The 26,068-nt window shown below is 36.8% G+C and overlaps 1 protein-coding gene across 1 annotated transcript in view; it reads left to right on the top strand.

Moving 5' to 3' along the window:
- The first annotated feature begins 344 nt into the window (after positions 1 to 344).
- TANC2 (tetratricopeptide repeat, ankyrin repeat and coiled-coil containing 2) overlaps positions 345 to 26,068 on the top strand; it is an 80,419-nt gene continuing 54,695 nt past the window's right edge. The window contains exons 1-5 of the mRNA XM_039355305.1: positions 345 to 1,728; positions 12,221 to 12,329; positions 13,258 to 13,380; positions 18,535 to 18,771; positions 24,981 to 25,166. Coding sequence (XP_039211239.1) covers positions 1,268 to 1,728; positions 12,221 to 12,329; positions 13,258 to 13,380; positions 18,535 to 18,771; positions 24,981 to 25,166 — 1,116 coding nt within the window. The 5' untranslated portion in view covers positions 345 to 1,267. The remainder of the gene's footprint in view (positions 1,729 to 12,220; positions 12,330 to 13,257; positions 13,381 to 18,534; positions 18,772 to 24,980; positions 25,167 to 26,068) is intronic.

Genomic DNA, 26,068 nt, shown 5'->3' with positions numbered 1-26,068 from the left:
AGGGCAAAAGAAAACCACTTGGAAATTTTGCCAAGAAAACTGCAAAGATTTGTTCAGTTAATGGTCAAAAATCAAGACTGGCTCAAAGGCAAAAAAACCCAACTAACAAACAAAATCTGATTGTCCTTGCTCAGAAGACACAGAAAAAACTCCACAGATTTATCAAATTGAAGAAACTCACTTCTCAGGATCTGTAAGATTTCCTTTAAGATTGATTTTTAAAGTACCAAGGAACTTAAAAGACATATGTTACAATTTTTTATTAACTGGTATGAATTCTTAACTCGCTATAATTAATCTCTATTGTCTTGTCTTCGCTATATAAATCATAATTGAATTCTTATTAAATCAAACCTGACAAAACCATTCATGTAATAAAACTGAAATAACACAGCATCTTTAAATCTATGAGAGAATACCTGCTTTAGAAAAGCATCTTAACTTTTATTGAATTTCCTGGATATTTTGCTGGGACAAATGGAGAGTTGTGGGGAGATTCCTGATTGTAAAATGTTCAGAAATTTTGTATCTCTGCTTTTGACTATTTTCAAATGTTTCAAATGAAGAACATATAAAGAACTTCACTAAATATATGAACCTATGTTTAATTTAAAACATGAGTGAGAATTTAGCATGCACTTTTCATTCATTCTTATCAGTGAATTCTGGACCGGGGCCATATTCATCATCTATAAAATGCCATGCTTTGTAGAAAATGTGAACATGCAGAAAGTGTTCATATTATCATCACCTTATTCTTTCAAATGGATTTTAGAATTTTTAAAATGTTATTTTCACATATCCTTGGGCATTTAAAAAGTCTACATGAATAAAAATTATACTTTTTCCTGTTCCCTTGATCACCGCTTGTTCTATTTCATATCTTTTAGATTGTAAGCCTAACAGCAGGGGCTCTGTACTATTTTCAATGCAAAAGCATAATAATGTTTTAAACAAAGAAAGCAGCAGTGATTTGATCCAAGCATAAGAAATCCAGTACATATGGTTTGTGATGCTACTTGGGAGGTAAAAGATTGCTAGTTTTCATACAGTGATACTGTATGTAATCTTTCTTCAGGTTATCTGGTATTCATTTTTTTCTTCTCTCTTTCTCCTTTAGGAAATAATAAAGTTATTGCCCTTCCATAGGATATTCCTGGATAGACTGGAAGAAAATGAAGCTATAGACCAAGATCTCCAAGCCTATATATTACACCGAATACAGAGCAGCTCGGAAATACAAAATAACATCTCTCTTAATGGCAAAATGGACAATACAACCTTTGGGAAACTCAGTTCTCATCTCAAAACCCTGAGTCAAGGATCATACCTATACCTTAAGCTTACATTTGATCTAATTGAGAAGGGCTATTTGGTATTAAAAAGCTCCAGTTATAAGGTAGTGCCTGTCTCCCTTTCGGAAGTATATCTACTGCAGTGCAATATGAAGTTCCCAACACAGTCTTCCTTTGACCGGGTAATGCCTCTTTTGAATGTGGCAGTGGCATCTCTACATCCTTTGACAGATGAGCATATTTTTCAGGCTATCAATGCTGGGAGTGTTGAAGGTACTTTAGAATGGGAGGACTTTCAGCAAAGAATGGAAAACCTTTCTATGTTTCTTATCAGACGCAGAGATATGACCCGCATGTTTGTACATCCTTCATTTCGAGAATGGTTGATTTGGAGGGAAGAAGGAGAAAAGATCAAGTTTCTTTGTGATCCTAGGTAAGTAATTAATCCAATTCTACAATGAAGGAAAGCACTTTAAAAAATGAATGCAGTTCTGAGCTGCAATTTATAAAAATACACTCATTGAAAGCTAATATTTTCTAAAATGTGTCAAATAAAATCAACTTTGGAAAGGGAAAATTGTCTCCCTGATGCTAATTTATCATGACATGCTATTAGATTCCAAACAATTTTGAGTCTTTTATTGGATGGTTTGGGGCCAATGTGGCAAGATTTCCTTGGTGTAAAATAATTCTGAAAGACAGACTTGATTCCCTTACAAAGCATAGGTTTATTTGAAAAAGAAGAGTTGAAAAATACGCTGTGATGACATCTCTTTACTTCTGAGATTACAAGGGGTTTTTCTTTGGACTTTCGGAAAAAGATATCAAAGCCAAACTACATTAATCATTTTGTTTATATGGGGATCTTCTCAATCAAATATAAAGATGCCCTTTTTTTAAAAAAAAGTGCTATTTTACAAAAGAAATACAGGAAAAAAATAATTTACAAAAATAGTAATAGCCAATAAATTAATTATGAAATTTTGTTACCTTAAATACAGATGATAAAGTAAATGACAGTGTTGACAATCTGGTAAGGAAAACCCCATCATCTATAGATAGTCTCAACTTTACCATGAAATCCTTGGTTGCCTATCTTATCATGTAAATTTTCATGTGAGACTATCAATCTGAATAAAATAGCTATTTAGGATTAATATTGGGATTTTGTGTGTGTGTGTGCGTATTGTGTGCAAAACAAAATATTAAACATAACACATAACATGTCCCCCTTGATTGAATACTAATAAATATATTTCAACAATAATAATTCCCCACCCTTGCAAAACAATTCTTGTTAAATCAGTACATAATTCTAAAAATATCACAGATATGAAAATAGCAATAGCAAATAGACTTATATACCGCTTCACAGTGTTTTACAGCCCTCTCTAAGTGGTTTACAGAGTCAGCATATTGCCTCCAACAATCATTTTATCAATCTCGGAAGGATGGAAGGCTGAATCAACCTTGAGCCGGTAAAAATTGAACTGCTGAACTGCAGGCAGCCAGCAGTCAGCAAAGTAGCCTGCAGTACTGCATTCTAACCACTGGGCCACCATGGCTTCTATTATCAGTCAACCAATTTGACATACTACCTATCTACTATAAAAAGAAAAAGAAAAACAGGTACAAGTAGTCCTTGACTTATGACCATAATTGAGCCCCAAATTTATGTTACTAAGTGAGAAATTTGTTAAGTGAGTTTTGCTCCATTTTATGACCTTTCTTGCCACATTTGTTAAATAAATCACTGCAGTTGGTAAATTGGTAGCATCGTTGTTAAATGAATTTGGGTTTCCCATGGACTTTGTTTGTCAGAGGGTCACAAAAGGTGATCACATGGCCCCAGGACACTGCTACCATCATAAATATGAACTAGTTGTCAAGCATCTGAGTGTAAATCACATGATCATGGGGATCCTACACTGGCCATACATGTGAAAAATGATCATAAGTTATTTTTTTCACTGCTGTTGTAACTTCTAATGGTCACTGAATGAACTGTTGTAAGTCAAGGACTACCTGTAATCCCAACAACAAAGCTAAGCTTCAAAGTCCTCTGATAAAAATCTGTTATTGTATTTAACTCGCAGAAAATCCACTAACAGCTTTTAATCTCCCATGGACCCACTATAACAATAGTTCCTTTGAGTTGATCATCTATACTTTTCCTTAAAATTATAATTGGGACTGCATGTCACTCTCCAAAATTATAGGTCTTCATTGAGAATATCTCAGCAGCACTTGTTCATAAATTTTCCTGCAAATTGAAACACAGTATCTCTTAACAGTTGTCTTCTGGTTGCATCTTCACTCATCCATCCTATCATCTCTGTTGTAACTGAATTTTTTGAGATAATATCCCCTTCAGCCTTCTCCCAATTGCATGTCTGATTTAATTGCTGTTGCCTGAATCTGAGTATCTACTTTAGACAGATTTAAAACTTTTGCTAATTCATCAAACTGTTTATCTATTTTTTCATTTAGAAGTTGTAAGATAGAAAGAATGGGTTTTTTTTTTTAAAAAAAGTTGGAATCTCTGAGGAGGAAGAAACAATAGAAAGCAGACCCTCCCTAAACCTTGCAGTGCTTATATAGTAGTTTCTCTAGTGAGTGCATTAGTCTTATATTAGACTATAAATGCATTAGACGAAGAACAGTAAACATACCATTTTGTTCAGCTACCTGTGTCATCCTGGTTCCTTGCATCTGATCTATATTTTAGGTATTTTTCCAGTGACAAATACCAATGATAAATCATTTTATAAAAGTTCTCTTTAGAATTAAAACACAATGTGAATTTCAATTCATATATTATCCCATTGTTCCATTTGTATATTATATCCAAACATTTTGCCCATTTTACCATACATTATTTCACTTATTCATATTCTATTTCAATTTCCAGTAAGCATTTATACATTTTAGCAATAACATGTAAATAATTCTGTTTCAAATTCTGTCTTACCATATTCAAAACCAAAAAAATCATTTTATTTTATATTAATCTTTCTAATAATTGTACATAGGAAAACTATTGACATATGAACTCTTCTGATATCAAATCCTCTAGATTTCATGTCAATGTTTCCTTGGAAGAATTCTAATAAATCACCAATTATGCTTAGTTATGATTTCTCTTTTATAAAATGCCTCTTATGGTGACAGTCATAAAGGTACTTTTGGAAGCAACTTAAATTTATATCTGTTCCACATTGTTAAGATGGCACATCTAACAACATGATTTTTAAAATTATGCTAACCTTAATTTTGTAATACCATAAATAGCCATGCCATCCAATAACCTTATATCACTCAGTGTCACATACTCTTTCATCCAAATTAAACAACAATCTGCAAAGTATAATTTCAAATCAGGTAAGGCCTAAGCTACCTCTTTCTCTAGCACTTTGGAACACCCTGTTCTTAACTCACAATTTTTACTTGGCACATAAATTTAGATATGTCTTTCTTCCATTGTTTACCTTAATTGTCAAAACTAGTATTGTCTGAAACAAAAATAAAATTCTAGGTAAAACTTTTATTTTAATCACAAAAATTCTTTCCAACAACGATAGTTGTAATTTTTCCCATCTTGATATATCTCTTTTAATTTCCTTTTAGTCTTAACATAGTTATTTGTTTGAAACTACATACAGTTCATATTTGTCAAATTAACACCCAGGTATCTCTCATTTTTTTAAAAAAATTCATCCATTATCCTCTCAACTTGTCTTATATCACTATTCAAAACTTTAAGAAACAAAATAAACAAGGGGGGGGGAGATAATGGGCAGCCTTGTTTTGTTCATTTTTGTATCTCACAAAGTTTAGTTAAATCTCCATTAACTATAATTTATGCTCTTTGTGTATACATCATTTTTAGTTTTTTATAAAATTCTTTCCAAAGTTCATATCTTCTAAAAAAAAATTTTAAATGTCATTTTAAGGTCAACTTAAATTGCCAAAGACTTTGCATCTAAAAAAATTAATGCTTATTTTTTGTTTGTTTGTTTGTTGTTGTTGTTGTTAATTGCGAAGTCGTGTCCGACCCATCATGACCCCATGGACAACGTTCCTCCAGGTCTTCCTGTCCTCTACCATCTTCTGGAGTTCATTTAAGTTCATGCCTACTGCTTCTGTGACTCCATCCAGCCACCTCATTCTCTGTCGTCCCCTTCTTCTATTGCCCTCAATCTTTCCCAGCATTAGGCCCTTCTCCAGTGAGTACTTCCTTCTCATTAGGTGGCCAAAGTATTTGAGTTTCAACTTCAGGATCTGGCCTTCTAAAGAGGGTTGATCTCTTCTAGGACTGACTGGTTTGAACGCCTTGCAGTCCAAGGGACTCTCAGGAGCCTTCTCCAGCACCATAGTTCAAAGGCCTCAATTCTTTGTCGCTCAGCCTTTCTTATGGTCCAACTTTTACATCCATACATTGCAACTGGGAAAACCATGGCCCTGACTATACACACTTTTGTTGGCAGGGTGATGTCTCTGCTTTTTAGTATGCTGTCTAGATTTGCCATAGCTTTCCTCCCCAGGAGCAAGCGTCTTTTAATTTCTTGGCTGCAGTCCCCATCTGAGGTGATCTTGGAGCCCAGAAAAATAAAATCTGTCACTACCTCCATTTCTTCCCCATCTGTTTGCCAGGAATTGAGAGGGCCAGATGCCATGATTTTGGTTTTCTTAATGTTGAGTTTCAAGCCAACTTTTGCACTCTCCTTTTTCACCCGCATCAAGAGACTCTTTAGTTCCTCTTCACTTTCTGCCATTAGAGTGGTATCATCTGCATATCTTAGGTTGTTGATATTTCTCCCGGCAATCTTAATTCCAACTTTTGATTCATCTAGCCCTGCCTTTCTCATGATGTGCTCTGCATATAAGTTAAATAGGCAGGGCGACAGTATACAGCCTTGCCAGATTCCTTTCCCAATTTTCAACCAATCAGTGATTCCGTGTCCAGTTCTCACTGTTGCTTCTTGACCTGCATATAGGTTTCTCAAGAGACAAATAAGATGGTCCGGTACTCCCATCTCTTTAAGAACTTGCCACAATTTGTTGTGATCCACACAATCAAAAGCTTTAGCATAGTAAATGAAGCAGAAGTAGATGTTTTTCTGGAATTCCCTAGCTTTCCCCATGATCCAGCATATGTTGGCAATTTGATCTCTAGTTCCTCTGCCTCTTCGAAATCCTGCCTATACTTCTGGTAGTTCTCGACCCACATACTGCTGGAGTCTAGCTTGTAGGGTTTTAAGCATAACTTTACTAGCATGTGAAATGAGTGCAATGGTGCGATAGTTTGAACATTCTTTGGTATTGCCTTTCTTTGGAATTGGAATGTAAACTGACCTTTTCCAATCCTGTGGCCACTGCTGAGTTTTCCAAATTTGCTGGCAAATTTTGTGTAGCACTTTTACTGCATCATCTTTTAAGATTTTGAATAGCTCATCTGGAATACTGTCACCTCCACTAGCTTTGTTGTTGCTCAGATTTCCTAAGGCCCATTTCACTTCACATTCTAGAATGTCTGGCTCGAGGTCAGTGAGCACCCCACCGTGGTTATCTGGGACGTTAAGCTCGTTCTTGTATAGTTCTTCTGTGTAGTTTTGCCACCTCTTCTTAATCTCTTCTGCCTCTGTTAGGTTCCTGCCATTTTGGTCCTTTATCATGCCCATCTTTGCATGAAACATTCCCTTCATATCTCCAGTTTTCTTGAAGAGATCTCTGGTCCTCCCTATTCAGTTGTTTTCTTCTATTTCTTTGCACTGTTCCTTTAAGAAGGTATTTTTATCTCTTCTAGCAATTCTCTGGAATTCTGCATTCAATTGGGTGTATCTTTGCCTTTCGCTTCCCTTCTTTCCTCAGTTATTTGCACAGCTTCCTCAGACAGCCATTTTGCTTTCTTGCATTTCTTTTTCTTTGGGATGGTTTTAGTTGCTATCTCTTGTACAATGTTGCGAGCCTCCATCCATAGTTCTTCAGGCACTCTTGTCTATCAGATCTAATTCCTTAAATCTATTTGTCACCTCTACTGTGTATTCATCAGGAATGTGATTTAGTTCATACCTGAGTGGCCTAGTGTTTTTCCCTACTTTCTTCAATTTAAGCCTAAATTTTGCAATGAGAAGCTCATGATCTGAGCCACAGTCAGCTCCTGGTCTTGTTTTTACTGACTGTATAGAGCTTCTCCATCTTTGGCTGCAGAGCACATAGTCCATCTGATTTCTATTTTGACTGTCTGGTGATGTCCATCTGTAGAGCCGTCTCTTGGGTTGTTGGAAAAGAGTGTTTGTTATGACCATGGTATTCTCTTGACAAAATTCTATCAGCCTGTGCCCTGCTTCATTTTGTACTCCAAGGCCAAACTTGCCTGTTATTCTGGTTTTCTTTTAGCTTCCTACTTTAGCGTTCCAATCCCCCATGATGATAAGGACATCATTTTTTGGTGTTAATTCTATAAGGTGCTGTAGTGCTTCATAGAACCGGTCAATTTCATCCTCTTCAGCATCAGTGGTTGAGGCATAGATTTGGACTACTGTGATATTGAATGGTTTGCCTTAGATTCAAACTGAGATCATTCTGTCATTTTGGGGATTGTATCCCAGTATTGCTTTTCCTATTCTTTTATTGACTATGAAGGCTACTCCATTTCTTCTGAGGGATTTTTGCCCGCAGTAGTATACCTGATGGTTCTCTGAGTTAAATTCACCCATTCCTGTCCATTTTAGTTCGCTGATTCCTAAGATGTCAATGTTCAGTCTTGTCATCTCTTGTTTGACTATATCTAGCTTTCCTTGATTCATGGATCTTACATTCCAGGTTCCTATGGAGAAAAGATCTTTACAGCATCGGACTTTCCTTTCACCACCAGATATATTCACAGCTAAGCGTCCTTTCAGCTTTGGCCCAGTCGTTTCATTCTTTCTGGTGCTATTTGTACTAGCCTTCTGCTCTTCCCCAGTAGCATATTGAACACCTTCCGACCTGAGGGGCTCATCTTCCAGCATCATATCTTTTTGCCTTTTAGTACTGTCCATTTCCTTCTCCAGTGGATCACATTTTGTCAGAACTCTCTGCTATGACCTGTCCGTCTTGAATGGCCCTGCACGGCATAGCTCATAGCTTCATTGAGTTACACAAGCCCCTTCGCCACGACAAGGCAGTAATCCATAAAGGTTTTTTTTTGTTAACCTGTTCCAAATATTCTATAATGTCCTATATCATTCTGACATGATCTTTTAATTGCCTTTAATATAAAGGTTCATAAATAAGCTCTTGTAAAATTATTTTCATTCTGTCTGCTAAAGTTATTATAAATAACATATAACCATTGATCAGTAACGATATTGATCTGTGGTTTAATGTAAAGTTAAATCTTGTCCCTCTTTAGGTATTAATGCTATGTAAATCTGTTTCCTATACTCTAGCACAGGAGTCTTCAAACTTGGCCCTTTTATGACTTGTGGACTTCAATTCCCAGAATTTCTCAGCCAGGCACGCTGAACACGTTGACGTCCACAAGTCATAAAAGGACCAAGTTTGAAGACCTCTGCTTTAGCATGTTAAGATAGAATTCATTTTATTTTGGATTCTAAAAGTTTATCATTAAAGTATTTGTAATAAGAACCTGATGATCCATCTGGTCCTGATATTTTTCCTGATTTAATCTTTTGTATAGCTGAAGAAACTTCATTTAATCTGCATTTGGTTTTCTGTAGATCTTGCTAAATTTCATTTTTTTAAATAATCATCTATCATTTCCAAGGGCATGTCACCTCCTTTGTACAAGTTAGAATTGTACTGATGAAAAGTTTTTGTATAACTCTATTGTCTGCTAATACAGAACTCCTGCTACACGTTTCAAAATCATCTTCTTTTCTTTCTCTTAATTTATACACTAACACTGCCTTTGCAGTTTACTGATGAGGACAGGCTATCTGGAGATTAAATGAGTCTATTTCACACTTCCTCCTTCATCTGGAGGAAGATTTCAGGCATCCACCACTAGTCATCAGCCATACCCAAGCTATGACACCTCGAACACAATTAGATTGCCATAATGTATCACTAGAAGTCCACTTCCAGAAAAATAATCATTGAAAAGGTGTTAAAAGGTTTTTAAAAAATCATCATTAACTAACTCACACTCATTAAGATGAACTTTTAATATAATTAAAATTATATGAAATCAATACAGTAAGATTAATTTGTGTGTCAGAACAAACAAGTAAAAAATACATTTTTAAAAGGATCTGATCTAAAAAATAGTTCCTGGACCTTGGATATAAAAATATAGTATCTCTTTAAACCAGGACATACCCCCAATTATCATTCGAGTTAAATTCCTGCAGGTAATTTTGCATAATTGTTCAAATTTGATTATAAATACATTTTTGGAGGAGTATATCCAGTTGAAAGTTCATAACAAGATTTATGTCTCCATCAAGAATTAATTATCCAAAAAATAGTAATTAATTTTGAAAATTATTTATAAATGGTTTCCAGATTATATTTTGTGCAGCCATTAAAGTTTCCTTTAGCAATTTGAAAAATAGGTATCTTTAAACAACAAATATCATTCATTATCTAAAAATTATAACATATTTTTGCCATTTTTCCAGTCACTCATAAAAGACAGTTTAATTTTAACATTAAGCCCAGAGTAATGTTTTTATGAGATGAATGGTGATATTTATATGATATAAGTATAGAAACACACATATATACATAAATATTCCAGTGGTTTAAGTTGTGTCTAAGGCCCAGTACTCTTCAATATCTTCATAAGTGACTTAGATGAGGGAATAGAAGTGGATTTCATCAAATTTGCAGATGACACCAAGGTGGCAGGAATAGCCAACACTCCAGAAGACAAGCTCAGGATCCAAAAAGATCTTGACAGACTTGAACAATGGGCTCTAACCAACAAAATAATATTTAATGTGTAGAAAAGCAAGGTTTGCACCTGGGCAGGAAAACCGAAAGATACAAGTACAGATTAGGCAAAACCTGACTCAAAAACAGTAACTGTGAGAGGGACCTTGGAGTCCTAGTGGACAATCACTTAACCATGAACCAGCAGTGTGCAGCAGCAGCAGCAAAAAAAAAAAAGCTAATACAACCCTTGGTTGTATAAACAGAGGCATAGTATCAAAATCATGTGAAGCAGTAGTACCGCTTTATAAAGCCTTAGTAAGACCGCATCTGGAATACTGCATCCAGTTTTGGTCATCACATTACAAAAAATATGTTGAGACTTGGGAAAAAGTGCAAAGAAGAGCAACTAAGATTAAAGGCTTGGAGACTAAAACATATGAAGAGTGTTTGCAGGATTTGGATATGGCTGTCTAGAGAAAAGAAGAACTGGGGGGGGGACATGATAGTAGTATTCCAGTATTTGTGGGGTTGTCACAAACAAGAGGGGGATCAAATTATTCTCCAAAGCACCAGAAACAAGACAAGAAATAACGGATGGAAACTAATCAAGGAATAAACTGGAATTAAGGAGAAACTTCCTAACAGTCAGGACAATTAACCAGTGGAACAGTTGCCTTCAGACGTTGTGGGTGCTTCATCACTGGAGGTTTTTAAGAAGAGACTGGACAGCCACTTTTCTGAAATGATATAGGGACTCCGGCTTGAGCAGGGGGCTGGACTAGAAGACCTCCAAGATCCCTTCCAGCTCTATTCTGATTAATGATTGATGAAATACTCATGGGAGTGAAATGTGTTTGAATATTAGTAGCTTGGGTTGGTAATTGGGCTGTTGGTTTGATCTCCGAGCTTGGCAATTTTGCTGCAAACGTTTCGTCTCCATTCGGGGGAGACATCTTCAGTGTGCTGTGAATTGTGCTTATCTGTCAGAGCACTGCACTTTAAATTGGCGTAGGTGTTTGTCCGGATGTTTCTGGCAGACCATGACTCAGAAACATCCAGACAATGCCCACACCAATTTACAGTCCACTGCTCTGGCATATAAACACAATTCAAAGCACACTGAAGACGTTCCCCCCCCCCCAATGGAGATGAAACGTTTGCAGCCAAATTGCCAAGCTCAGAGATCAAACCTACTGTACAACCCAATTCATGGGAGTGAAAGCAGTTTGCTTCCTGGAAGCTATCTGCTCGCTTCTCATTATTAATTTTTCAACATATATCTGAGAAAAAGAGAATAGGTTTGGTGTAATAGTTAAGGCATCAGCTATTAACCAGGAGACTGCGAGTTCTAAACCTGCCTCAGGCATGTTGCCAGCTGGCAAGTCATTCTTGGTCCTAGGAAGAAAGTAGTGGCAAACCATTTGCAAAAATGCTATGAAGAAAACTTTCAAGGGCTTATTCAGGCAATTGCCAGGAGACACAGACTAATACAGAGAGAAATACCACTGAAGTATAATCAATCAAAAGAAGTATAAATCCATTCATTAATAGCAAGTTCTAAAATCTTTATTAGCCTTTTGATAGTATTTAAATATGAAGTACATATGCACAAATCATTATTACTCCACAAGAATTCAAAGAAAATTACTGATTAAAACCAAGATAATAGTGAAGATAGATTATTTCATCACATATTTTTTCTGCATGATCATGGTAAAAATCACATCTGCAAGCTCATACTTGATAAATATATTTTTCATGTTATCAATTTAACTCTATTTATATGTCAGTGATTTTATTCAGTCTAAAGCAAGGAGATTATTTACATGAAATTAAAAGTTGAATAGCATTTGATATTCAGTTAAGTGGAATTCAATTTATTTAGCAGAAGTTTATCATGTAAATAAATTATATAAGTGAAATCAACACTTTTCTAAGATCTAGCTGTTAAGTGTCTTTACATGTGTTGTAGTTAGACCTTTGGATTCCTTTTCCCATTGTGTTTGTTCTCTCTTTCTCCCTCCCACCCTCCCTCTCTTTAGGAGCGGTCATACTTTACTTGCCTTTTGGTTTTCCCGTCAAGACGGAAAACTCAACAGGCAGCAGACAATTGAGTTGGGCCATCATATTCTCAAAGCACACATCTTCAAGGTAGGCAGAAAAAAATGATGGCATCTTTTTGTTGGATTCTGTATACTGGTGTGTATTGCTGTTATAATAAAGCATAAACAATGCTTACCATCTGAGTTATATATTAGTATTGTAGTTTAATCAGTTAACAAGGAGAGTCAAGTTTCCATTCTCAGATAGCTCACTGCCAAAACAATATAAGATGGAAAGAGAAAACTTACAATGTTTCTGCATGTTTTTTCTGTTGTTATCAGACACAACAAATAATAATTCTAAACCTTTTATTGACATAATTTCATTCATTATTCATTTTTTCTCATCCAAAATATAGAAGGGAACAGTAAATAGACATACTGAAGGACAATATAAATGATTATTGTTATCTCACCTCTCTCTTGTGAATCTTGTGAGCAAGATTGACAAGAATTTTGAAAATAATTTGTGTTTGACCTGGAAATCACTAATCGGAGATCCTCTTCTAAAACTGTGTTATAATTGATAAATCCTCATTAAAATATTTTTTCCATTGTTGAAATAACATTTGTAGATCAGAAATGATTTTATAGGCTTTTAGTAAAGCTCAAAATCTTTTTAAAAATGGAGCACTAAAATTGTCATAAAAATGTGTCTGTAGGAATCCTAATTTCAATGAGAGACGATCCAATGCTAAACAATCACACCAGTCTGATTATTTTCATATCTGATTCAGGATTAGAGAGGTAGTAGGAAAAGTGACAGTAAAAAATATGATCATTGATACTTTGGCTTTTCTTTCTTGAGCATATAATTTAAAACATTCCATCTATTACAGTATTTTTGCATTGTCTTAAGGAAATTATTCACTTTTAAGTTTGAATTACTGCTAATAGATTTGAGATTAAATTGTTCATGAGGCTGAACTACAAATGAAAATAAATGGTTAGAGTTATATAATGTTTATCTTTTTCAGGGGCTTAGTAAAAAAGTTGGTGTCTCTTCCTCAATTCTTCAAGGGCTTTGGATTTCTTATAGCTCAGAAGGTCTTTCCATGGCACTGGCCTCTCTACGCAATTTGTATACACCCAATATAAAGGTACTAGAAATAGAGATTGCCTTTTAAGTTTCATATTGCAGAGACAAATCCTCTTGTGATTTTGTCAAAATAGCAGCGTTGAGTTTAAATAGAAACTTAAGATTCTGAAGTTATGAATAAACTGATTGGACTTAGAGAAATTAAACATCGATCAACCAGTTTGTTACCCATGATCCACCTTATGGAATTGCCTCTTTGCTTAATATTATGTTATGTTGATACCTAACTAAAATGACATTAATTTCATAAATGTGATTAATATCAATATTTTCCTTATATAAATAGCAGCTCTGGTAATCCTGAACATTATAACATATAGGGCTTCTTGCCTGAGCAGGGGATTGGACTAGAACACCTTCAGGGTTCCTTCCAACTCTATTATTTTGAGAGATGGACTGAGTCCTTTCTCTTGATCCTCTTTCCCTAATACTAGTTATTGGGTTTGAAGTGAAACCTCTATCAATGCCAAGAGATATTCTCTCCTGGAAAAAAATTAAAAAATATTTTTTTAAAACCAAGACAATGGTAGGTGGGCAAAGCTTTTAAGTGTAGGGTCCTTTTGTGGAGCATATTATCCTCTATATCTTCTGCTCATTCCAAAGTGGAGCAGGTTATCCTGTTTATCCTATTTTACTCATTCCATTAAGAAAGCCAATATTTTGATAGATGTTCTTATTGGAAAGAACAATCCCTCCCAGTTCTGGTTTTGTCTTGATCTGGAAAACAACTAAACGTTTAGTTGTCCTTAGATTTTTGACAATACATCAGAATAAGTTGGATAATATCCTTGTTTCACCTGTATCAGGCAACCTCCTTCACTTTTGTTCAACTTTTTTAATATTTCAGAAACTTAGTACTTCCTGTTTCAAAAACAGGTAGTCCTCAACTTACAACTACAATTGGGGCCAGAAATTCCATTGCTAAGGTGGGGGGAGTAGGGCAACTGTTAAATTGAGTTGTGCCTGATTTTATGATCTTTTTTGCTGTGGTTGTTAAATGAATCACATGGTTATTAAGCAAATTTGGCTTCCCCATTGACTTTGTTTGTTGAAAGTCAGCTGGCAGTTACTTGACCCTGGGACACTGTGATCATCATAAATACATGCTGGTTGCCAAGCACTCAAATTTTGTTCATGGTTCCATGGGGCTCCAGTTGTAAGTATGAGGCTCAATCATAAGTCCGAGGTTCAAATTTTTTCAGCACCATCATAACTTTAAATAGTCGCTAAGCAAATGGTTCAGAGACTTTACGAAGTGAAGAATTACTTGTAGCAGAAATTTAGCAAAATTTATTTTTATATTCCAGTGAATTACCTTTCCATTTTGTCTTCCTTTTATGTCTATCAAATATGATAAATTATGATTTCCATAGATCTGAAGGTATTCCTCCAAATTATCAGATCCAGTTCCCTTACTTCTAAGGACATTTTACTGACATCTTTGTTACATCTTTGTTTGATATAATTAATGTAAGTTGTTGTATTTTATCTGTTCATTCATTCATTTGATTTAGACATTGCCCAACTTAGACCAACTCTCCACAGCTCTTAAACATAGCAATAAATCACAAAATATATAATCCATATAGAAAGAATTAAATGAAATGACAAATCCAGCTAGCACACAGGAGCACATATTATGCATCCAGTAAGACACTGCAGCTCACCTAGCTTAGTGTCTGGGGGAAAAACAGACACTTCAGAACACTGTCAATGTGGAAGCTACCTGCATTTCAGGGTGATTCTCATTCTAGAAGGCAAGATGTCATGCTTTTTGTGTTTCAGTAGATAATACTGATTTAAGGAACCCGAGCATGTCAACCCTGTTGCTTCGAACCAGCTGGGGAGACACCACAGTATATAAATAGTCCCCCAACTAATTGGACTTATGCCACGTAGGGCTTTATACATTATACCCAGCATCTTGGATTGCACCAAGCAGCAAACTGGCTGCTAATGCAATTTGCAAAGCAAGAGTGTCATGTGAATACACTGAGGCATACCCATCACTGTCCATGCTACTGTACTCTGGCCTAGTTGAAGCTACCAAGTGGTCTTCAAGAACAACTCTGTAGAGCACACTGAAGCAATAGAGAATTTTATTAATTCATGTATTAGTTTTATATCTTGCCTTTCTACCAGCAAATAGCGCTCCAGAGTATTAGGAAATTTAAAAAATATTTCTTAACAATTCATCAAGAATTTTAGAAGCTGTACAGATAACAAATAAAACAAACAAGAATGTCAAGTCAGTATATTCTCTCCATCCTGATCCTAAATTTGTTCTCAATCTGTTACTTTAATTTTTAAGAAATAATATATGAAAATTCTAAAAATCTTCAGAGATTCTTTAAATTTTAATTCTTTTTCCCAATCTCTATTTATTATACATAACAGATTTTACACTGGTACTCTTTTTATTGTTGTTGTTTTTTATGAATCTATGGCTGTTTTTAGTGGGAAGGACAACCCCATGAATATATACATTCAAGAAGACCAGACTACTATCTGTCCCTTTCTTTTCTGTTGCCAGCAGTAATATTGAAAAAACATTTTCTATCTCTTTCTTTATAAAGACCTACCAATTCTTAAAACTTATGCAGTTCAATTTATATATGAGTTATACATCTGCACAGAGTTCTATTCAAAATCTGACTAAATCAATCTAATGGGAATTGTTTAACCTTATATATTAATTTTATTAAAATTTTAGGCTGGAAGCCTATTGGCAACCAATGGAAATCATGAAGCAATGGATGCCATCACTGTCTACATCATTGCATTCTGGAGCAGTTGTAACTGGTGCATATTCTTCAAGCGTAGCCTATTCAAAGTGCACTGCAGTAACTAGTTTGTGAGATGACTGACCCAAGTTGCAGCCAAAAGAGACAAAAAACTAATTCTTTTTGCTGCTACCAAAAGGTTAAATTGTCAACTTTAAAAAATAAATTAAAAAGTCAATTGATGACAAAATTAAAAGAATAAATTGCAGTATTGGAACAGATTTTTTATGTTGTGGTTAATATTGGATAAAGCTACAATTACAGCTGAGGAAATCATCAATCATATCTCTTAAAATGTTAGAAATTAAAGCTATACAGCTGCAGTCCAGCACTATCCTATTAAGGCTATGCCAGGCAGGCAGCAACAACATTTAGGATGGCATGATGTGCCAACTCTGGAATGGAGAGAAGCATGGCAAAACAGATTTGTGGATGCTTTAATTTAGATAACAAAGAATAAGAGAAACTTTAATGAAGACTGTTTTAGAGATGAGGAAACTGAGGTCAGGGAAAGAAAAGGAAGAGAAAAGGAATGGGCACAGTTGTAGAAGAAGGATCAATTCTTCTAGCACTGATTATGTTAGCTAATTTGGGTAATAAAAGGTCTGTAAGAAAGCAACCAAGCTCAGAGAGCACCAGTTGTGTCCTACTCTAGGGGATGATGCTCATCTCCAATTCACAGCCAAATAGTTAGTGTTGTCCCAAGACACTTCCATGGCCATGTGGCCAGGTTGACTATTACACTAAAGATGCACAGAATGCTATTATCTTCCCACAGAAGTGGTACCTATTTATCTACTTGCATTTACATGCTTTTGAACTGCTTGGTTGGCAGGAACTGGGAAATTAATGGGAGTTCACTCTGTCTTGTGGTACTTATGCCTCAAATTGCCAATCTTCCAGTTAGCAAGCCCAGCATCTTAACTGCTTAGCCACCCCATCCTTTTCATCTTAGATAGGACTATGCAAAAACAATACATGTTTAATGAAAAGATAAAGATAAGGAAGTTTCACAACCTTCAAGCAAATATATCAAACATAAGAGGCAAAGATAACAGTCACCTGCTTCAATAGGATCTAAAATAAATGTGATAATTTCCAGCTTTGTGATTATTAAATTATTTAATAATTTTTAAAAAAGATGTCTGAAGGCATCTTAGTCTAATGATAAAATCCTTAGGACAATCTCCATTCTTTTTTTGGGTCTTCTTCTGTCTAAGCATTTCAGTCTTCCTCCTGAAAGAATCCACAATCAATGGGCTATATGGAATTGTTTTCATGTCCACATTACATTTTTGTTCTTCAATTTGCCTTTAGAAGTCCTACAATCAGGCTTTAGCCAACATAGCTTCTCACTCAAAGTATGTCATTTCCTCAATGCCCAGAAGTGAGGCCTGTTAACACCACTTATCCAAACCAATACATTGTTCACTATTTAATATAGCTCACTCTGACCAGTCAGAAGGAAACAATTATAGTTTTGGTGATTCCTTAATTTAATCAACTTCTCCTTCAATCTCATGGCTTAAGAAGTTAGTGAAGATCAAGTTCCAAATTCCTCTTTCATCTTCACTCTTCTAGTAAGCAATTTGTTTTTCCAATGGCACAATCTCTTAGTTTGTTAATTGAAAAACCATTTCAGACTTTGGAACACCTGATCTACCAGCTAGTAGAAGATGTTATTGCTTCTCCTGCCCTAATTTATTTCCTATGCAAAGCTTAAACTAGAGCAGAAGAATGAGAGAATAATTTTTGAACTTTTATTTGGCTTTTTGTAAATTTTCCACAGAAGCTGAGAAGAATATAATCTTAGGCTAAAATTGGGCAGAATTAGGTAGAACCTATTCAGGACTTTTTACAGTACACATAATTTTTTGTTAGACTCCCATTATCCATGTATAACATGTAACCAGGCACAGCTCATGCTATAATTTGGAATCTTGGACTAAGGTGTTTGAAACCCCTTCTGAGTTTTACTCATATCGAGATTCACTATTTTGTTTTTTCATCTGCTTTTTAAAATCTTTCCACTAGTTGGCTTTTGAATTATATTGTATTTTATTCTTTCGTTGTACTATGAGTCCTCAACATCTTTTGGAGTTGGATGGCACCTAAATCAAATGAATTAAATTAAATTTACAAATAACCAATCAAAGAATTGCAGCTATTAGTAAATAATCATTCATTCCATTCATCTCTATTCTTCTCAGTCCAGAATTTCAAGAATTGCTCATCCAATTCAAAATCAGTCTGGGGAGATTTAGTACCAAAAACACTGAATTAATTCAGTTCAGAAAATCAAATTTTCTCAGGTATTAGAAATCTGGAGAATATTGCTCTAATATATTACTATTCTGTTTCTTGTTGCATAGGTCAGTCGTCTGCTGATCTTAGGAGGTGCCAACATCAATTACAGGACTGAAGTGCTAAACAACGCCCCAATTTTATGTGTCCAGTCTCACCTTGGTTACTCTGAGATGGTAGCCTTGCTGTTGGAGTTTGGAGCAAATGTTGATGCCTCTTCTGAAAGTGGTTTAACATCTCTTGGTTATGCTGCTGCTGCTGGCTATTTAAGCATTGTGGCACTTTTATGCAAGAAGAGAGCCAAGGTGATGAAGGGGTTGGAATGGGTGGCTGCTAAGTTGGCATAGTTGAGCTACAGTATCTAGAATACCTACTTGGGATTGTGGTGCAATAGGGTGGAGTTGCTCTTTAATTTAATTGAATCAGATTAAACAAATCAGATTTCTGATTAAACAACTAGTGAAAAATAAAATACTTAGATATTATTGATATGCATTTCATATCTGGAGCTGGAAAGGTGCTATGGAGCAGGCATGTGCATACATGCTACACTTCTAAACAATGATTTAAAACAGCTTTATTTTTTTCCTGAGCTCCTTTGGTAATCATGCAGTCATAAGAAAAATACACATTTCAGTTAAGGAAGAATAGCAGGATGCGACATGCTATTACAAAGCAGGTGGCTGATTGAGTTTATGAGAAAATTTCAGCATTATTTGTATAAAGTGGTATTATAAACTTTTTACAGCTACTTTGAAAAAGTTGAGGATCCAAACTGAAATGCAATCTGTATGATACCCTGGCATATTGCATATATAAGAAATACAATATATTGGGAACTAGTATTTCCCAGGATGGGAATGTTGAATATATTAATAATGTACTACCACCTCACATTATGCATGAGCAATGCAAGCAAGGTGTCTGCTAAGGTGAAGAAAGCATGGGAAAGAGGACTGCCAGGTTTGAATTTAGTATAAGAAAATACTATACCCTCATTTTGGCAAAAGGCATTCAGTTGATTTATTGTAAGTGTCTTCCATCTTTTGACAAATCAAAAATTTTAATTAATCATATTACGTCAAGTGCCTAGGTTACTTTTATTGAGGTTGAGTCTGATAAATAGCTTGATTTCCCTTTCTACATTTCTGTATCAGTGAGGGGAGAACCATCACATACCCATTTGGGATTCAGAACAATGGCTACTGCCTAGTTAAGACATTGTTCAGTATACACATAAGACAGCTACTCAGTTCAACCAACTAATCCAGAATTTGAATCCTTTAGCCCAGCAGGTACAACAGAATATGTCACAACTGCAGACTACATAGCAGAAGAGATATCGGAAGCTATACCTGTAGAGGGTATCTGCTTCATTGCAAGACAAATATGAGAAATCCAACTAAATTTACTACCTTTTAACTAAAGAAAATGCAGATTTCTATGAGATCGAGGACTTTCATATCAATCAAGCCAAAATATCAGGCAACAAAATAAAGATTAATTATGTGGGAGTAATAATCATTTCCCCCTTTATGGATTACTGCCTTGTCGTGGCGAAGGGGCTTGCGTAACTCAATGAAGCTATAAGCTATGCCGTGCAGGGCCACCCAAGACGGACAGGTCATAGCAGAGAGTTCTGACAAAATGTGATCCACTGGAGAAGGAAATGGCAAACCGCTCCAGTATCTTTGCCATGAAAACCCCATGGACAGTACTAAAAGGCAAAAAGATATGACGCTGGAAGATGAGCCCCTCAGGTCGGAAGGTGTCCAATATGCTACTGGGGAAGAGCAGAGGGCTAGTAATAGTAGCGGCAGAAAGAATGAAGCGACTGGGCCAAAGCCGAAAGGACGCTCAGCTGTGGATATATCTGGTGGTGAAAGGAAAGTCCGATGCTGTAAAGATTTTTTCTCCATAGGAACCTGGAATGTAAGCTCCATGAATCAAGGCAAGCTAGACGTAGTCAAAAAAGAGATGACAAGACTGAACATCGACATCTTAGGAATCAGCAAACTAAAATGGACAGGAATGGGTGAATTTAACTCAGAGAACCATCAGATATACTACTGTGGGCAAGAATCCCTCAGAAGAAATGGAGTAGCCTTCATAGTCAATAAAAGAATAGGAAAAGCAATACTGGGATTGACAGAATGATCTCAATTCGAATCCAAGGCAAACCATTCAATATCACAATAGTCCAAATCTATGCCCCAACCACTGGTGCTGAACAGGATGAAATTGACCTGTTCTATGAAGCCCTACAGCACCTTATAGAATTAACACCAAAAAATGATGTCCTTATCATCATGGGGGATTGGAATGCTAAGGTAGGAAGCCAAAAGATAACTGGAATAACAGGCAAGTTTGGCCTTGGTGTACAAAATGAAGCAGGGCACAGGCTGATAGAATTTTGTCAAGAGAATACGATGGTCATAACAAACACTCTTTTTCAACAACCCAAGAGACGGCTCTACACATGGACATCACCAGACGGTCAACATAGAAATCAGATTGACTATGTGCTCTGCAGCCACAGATGGAGAAGCTCTATACAGTCAGTAAAAACAAGACCAGGAGCTGACTGTGGCTCAGATCATGAGCTTCTCGTTGCAAAATTTAGGCTTAAATTGAAAAAAGTAGGGAAAAGCACTAGGCCATTCAGGTATGAACTAAATCATATTCCTGATGAATATACAGTAGAGGTGACAAATAGATTTAAGGAATTAGATCTGATAGACAGAGTGCCTGAAGAACTATGGATGGAAGTTTGCAACATTGTACAAGAGGTAGCAACTAAAACTATCCCAAAGAAAAAGAAATGCAAGAAAGCAAAATGGCTGTCTGAGGAAGCTTTGCAAATAGCTGAGGAAAGAAGGGAAGCGAAAGGCAAAGGAGAAAGAGAAAGATACACCCAATTGAATGCAGAATTCCAAAGAGTAGCTAGAAGAGATAAGAATGCCTTCTTAAATGAACAATGCAAAGAAATAAAAGAAAACAACAGAATAGGGAGGACCAGAGATCTCTTCAAGAAAATTGGAGATATGAAGGGAACTTTTCATGCAAAGATGGGCATGATAAAGGACCAAAATGGCAGGGACCTAACAGAGGCAGAAGAGATTAAGAAGAGATGGCAAAACTACACAGAAGAACTATACAAGAATCAGCTTAACGTCCCAGATAATCACAATGAGATGGTCACTGACCTCGAACCAGACATCCTAGAATGTGAAGTGAAATGGGCCTTAGAAAATCTGAGCAACAACAAAGCTAGTGGAGGTGACAGTATTCCAGCTGAGCTATTCAAAATCTTAAAAGAAGATGCAGTAAAAGTGCTACACTCAATTTGCCAGCAATTTTGGAAAACTCAACAGTGGCCACAGGATTGGAAAAGGTCAGTTTACATTCCAATTCCAAAGAAAGGCAATACCAAAGAATGTTCAAACTATCGCACCATTGCACTCATTTCACATGCTAGTAAAGTTATGCTTAAAATCCTACAAGCTAGACTCCCAGCAGTATGTGGATCGAGAACTACCAGAAGTACAGGCAGGATTTCGAAGAGGCAGAGGAACTAGAGATCAAATTGCCAACATACGCTGGATCATGGAGAAAGCTAGGGAGTTCCAGAAAAACATCTACTTCTGCTTCATTGACTATGCTAAAGCCTTTGATTGTGTGGATCACAACAAATTGTGGCAAGTTCTTAAAGAGATGGGAGTACCAGACCATCTCATTTGTCTCTTGAGAAACCTATATGCGGGTCAAGAAGCAACAGTGAGAACTGGACACGGAACCACTGATTGGTTCAAAATTGGAAAAGGAGTCCGGCAAGGCTGTATACTGTCGCCCTGCCTATTTAACTTATATGCAGAGCACATCATGAGAAAGGCAGGGCTAGATGAATCAAAAGTTGGAATTAAGATTGCCGGGAGAAATATCAACAACCTAAGATATGCAGATGATACCACTCTAATGGCAGAAAGTGAAGAGGAACTAAAGAGCCTCTTGATGCGGGTGAAGAAGGAGAGTGCAAAAGTTGGCTTGAAACTCAACATTAAGAAAACCAAAATCATGGCATCCGGCCCTCTCAATTCCTGGCAAATAGATGGGGAAGAAATGGAGGTAGTGACAGATTTTATTTTTCTGGGCTCCAAGATCACCTCAGATGGGGACTGCAGCCAAGAAATTAAAAGACGCTTGCTCCTGGGGAGGAAAGCTATGGCAAATCTAGACAGCATACTAAAAAGCAGAGACATCACCCTGCCAACAAAAGTGCGTATAGTCCAGGCCATGGTTTTCCCAGTTGCAATGTATGGCTGTGAAAGTTGGACCATAAGAAAGGCTGAGCGCCAAAGAATTGAGGCCTTTGAACTATGGTGCTGGAGAAGACTCCTGCGAGTCCCTTGGACTGCAAGGCGTTCAAACCGGTCAGTCCTAGAAGAGATCAACCCCGACTGCTCTTTAGAAGGCCAGATCCTGAAGTTGAAACTCAAATACTTTGGCCACCTAATGAGAAGGAAGGACTCACTGGAGAAGGGCCTAATGCTGGGAAAGATTGAGGGCAATAGAAGAAGGGGACGACAGAGAATGAGATGGCTGGATGGAGTCACTGAAGCAGTAGGTGTGAACTTAAATGGACTCCAGAAGATGGTGGAGGACAGGAAGACCTGGAGGAACGTTGTCCATGAGGTCGCGATGGGTTAGACACGACTTCGCAATTAACAACAACAACAAAATAATCATTTCACTACCAAAATGAAAGGGTGGGCATTTTAATTCTGACGTGCCTATAAAATATGTAAAAAATGTACTAATTAGTGCATCAGTACATGTCAAATACAGATAGTCCTCAATTTACAACCATAATTGGGATCAGTATTTCTGATACAAAGCAAGCTATCATGTGACCACATCACTTAGCAACAATAATCTTAGCAGTCCCAATTGCTGCCATTGACCAAGAATCACAGGTCCTTAAATGAGTACCAATCCCAAACCAAGCCATTCTGGGCTTGGTCCCTGCTAGCCCTGAGATAAAGGGACTGTCTCCAACTCTTCCTACTCACCTACTTCCTCTCTGTCCTTTTAGTCACCCAGCACCCTGCCCTACAAGGCAGCAAGCAACCCCTGATTGCATGACTTTTGTGGCTGCTTGCCATGCTCTGGAAAGGTGCAGTCAGTCCCAGTCCCAGCCAGTCACCTTTGCCATCCTGCAAGACCTCTGCTGACCTGCACCTTCATTAGTTTCTTGTTCTCACTGCTAATGAGTGTCTGGCCAGGTTACTGGGCCAGGTTTGGGTAGGCTTTGTACTAGGAAAAGAGGAGCCCTAAAGACACAGCATATCAAAAAACTGTTTGTGCCATATCTTGGCCCAGACTGGAGCTGGGTTTTCACTGGGGGGGGGGGAATTCCCAAAGCAGCTCCAGCCATAGTGCAAAGTCCAACCCCAGCCAATCCAGCCCAGGAGTGCAGCAAAAAGGACAATTCTTTTATAATTGGTTTATGGCAACCGCTTTCCATCTATAAGGGGGGGAGGCTTGTGCTTAGAAAGGGGGGGGAGTGACCTATGTGTCTACTGCAATGTATTTCCTCTGTTTTGTTCTATCCTCTTTGGGGTATCTTACTTGGGATGTGAAAGGAATGTGCCTCTGGCCATCTGCCTTATCTCCAGTCAGATGGGAAGTAACCATGGAGAAACCTGACAGCCTCGAGAACAGCATCTTGTCGCTGGTTTCTCACAACAACTTAATACCTATGGATTGGTTCAATTCAGATTGGCCAGTTGGACATTTGGGATTGGGTTTGAAAGGGTTTTAGTGCCTTACTCTTCTGCCATCAATAACGTCCAATAAAAGTTCCCGTTGAGACAATGCATGTTTCAAGAGTTCTGCTTTCTTGGGAGGATTAACTGAGGCAGGTCCTTACAGCAACAACCAAAATTCATGGGGAAGCTAGCAACAAGCTGCAAGTTCTAAGCTGAGAGGCAAATAAGTAGCTGCTGCCTGATGGGGGTGGGTGGGATTATCTTGGGGGAGGAGAGGGAAAGGGAGGGTGCACAAGGGGATACATAAGAGGTGTGAGTCAGGAAGGGTGTACAAAGATTTGTGTGGGTGAACGAAACATGGATCAGGGAGGGTGCAAAAATTTGGCGCAAATTGGGGACGGTGGGAGTGAGGATGAGATACAGTTATAAATGCGAACTTGTTGTCAAGCACACAGATCACAATCACATGCCCATGGTAATGATGGGACAACCAAAATTCCAGCAACAGGGCATAACCCTATTTGCCGTTGTAACTTTGAAGGATTGCTAAATGAATGACTAGGTCAAGGACTGCTTGTATTATAGAACATCTATTTTCAAAGGACACCAATTTTTAGGAACTTATTCTGGCTAATTCTGCATATATTTAGCTAGAGAAACATAGTAGAAATATTTTTATATGAATATTGCAATGAGAGTTACTGAAACAATTTAAATTTAATTGTGGTTTTCCTTTTGTTGTCAAGGTGGATCACTTGGACAAGAATGGTCAGTGTGCATTGGTACATGCGGCTCTTAGAGGTCACCTGGAGGTTGTCAAATTTTTGATTCAGTGTGACTGGACAATGGCTGGACAGCTACAAGGAGTGTTCAAAAAAAGCCAGGCCATCCAACAAGCACTCATTGCTGCTGCTAGCATGGGATATACTGAGGTAAACTGTTACTTAGTCTTACAGAACGGCTAGGTAGCCTTCAAGTTAGATGTTTATTCAAATATGTTTATTAACTAATAACTCCTTATTTAAGTTTGAAAGAAGTCAAAGAATTGCCATTATTGAAGGAGACTGGATTGAAACAAGATGAGCATAGTTTTAAAACTGGATGAAGAAATATTGATAACCTAAACTATGCTACTAATAACATTACTTTAACAATGCAAATGATCTGCCTCTGTTTTAAATTTTATATTCTGCTTTTATGTTTTCAGCATTTTATTTGTAACAGCCCAGAGTCCCTATGTGAAGGAGATGGGCATTTTCTGAATGTATTAATTGATTAATTAGTTAAAAAGTTCTAGTAATCTAGAAAGTCAAGAAAAGGAAAAAAATGGGAATAAGATTAAATATAAAGAAGAACAAACTAATGACAGCAGATCCCACAGCAAGCTTTATAATTGACAATGAAGATAATTGAAGTGGTGGACTTTACCTGTCGTTTAAGATTGACTATCAATAGTAAATGAAACAACAATTAAGAAGTACATTAAAGACTAGCACTTATAGGGTAACAATTAGGGCCTTGAAAAGATATTCAGATACAGTATTGTGTTTATGCTTACCAACATCAAAGTCATGCAAGCAATGGGTTTTGTTGTGACCTCTATGGAAGCAAACATTGGATTTTGAAAAATCAGAGTAGGATAAAACAAATGTTGTTTTGTATTTTAGAGAAAACTTCTGAGAATACCATGAATAGTCAAGGGGGGGAAAAAAAGCAAAGTGATCATATAACAATTCAATCCAGAGTTTTCACTTAGGGCACAAATGACCAGGGTCATTTGGGAGAAAAGAGAAGAGGTTGTCCAGTAGCAAAACTGGTAAAATCAATTACAATA

The sequence above is a fragment of the Crotalus tigris genome, unplaced genomic scaffold, assembly GCF_016545835.1.
Source record: "Crotalus tigris isolate CLP2741 ecotype Arizona unplaced genomic scaffold, ASM1654583v1 scf7180000018662.152376, whole genome shotgun sequence".
Lineage (NCBI taxonomy): Eukaryota > Metazoa > Chordata > Lepidosauria > Squamata > Viperidae > Crotalus > Crotalus tigris.
Note: the sequence above shows the minus strand (reverse complement) of the source record. Positions and strands in the feature narration are given on the sequence as shown.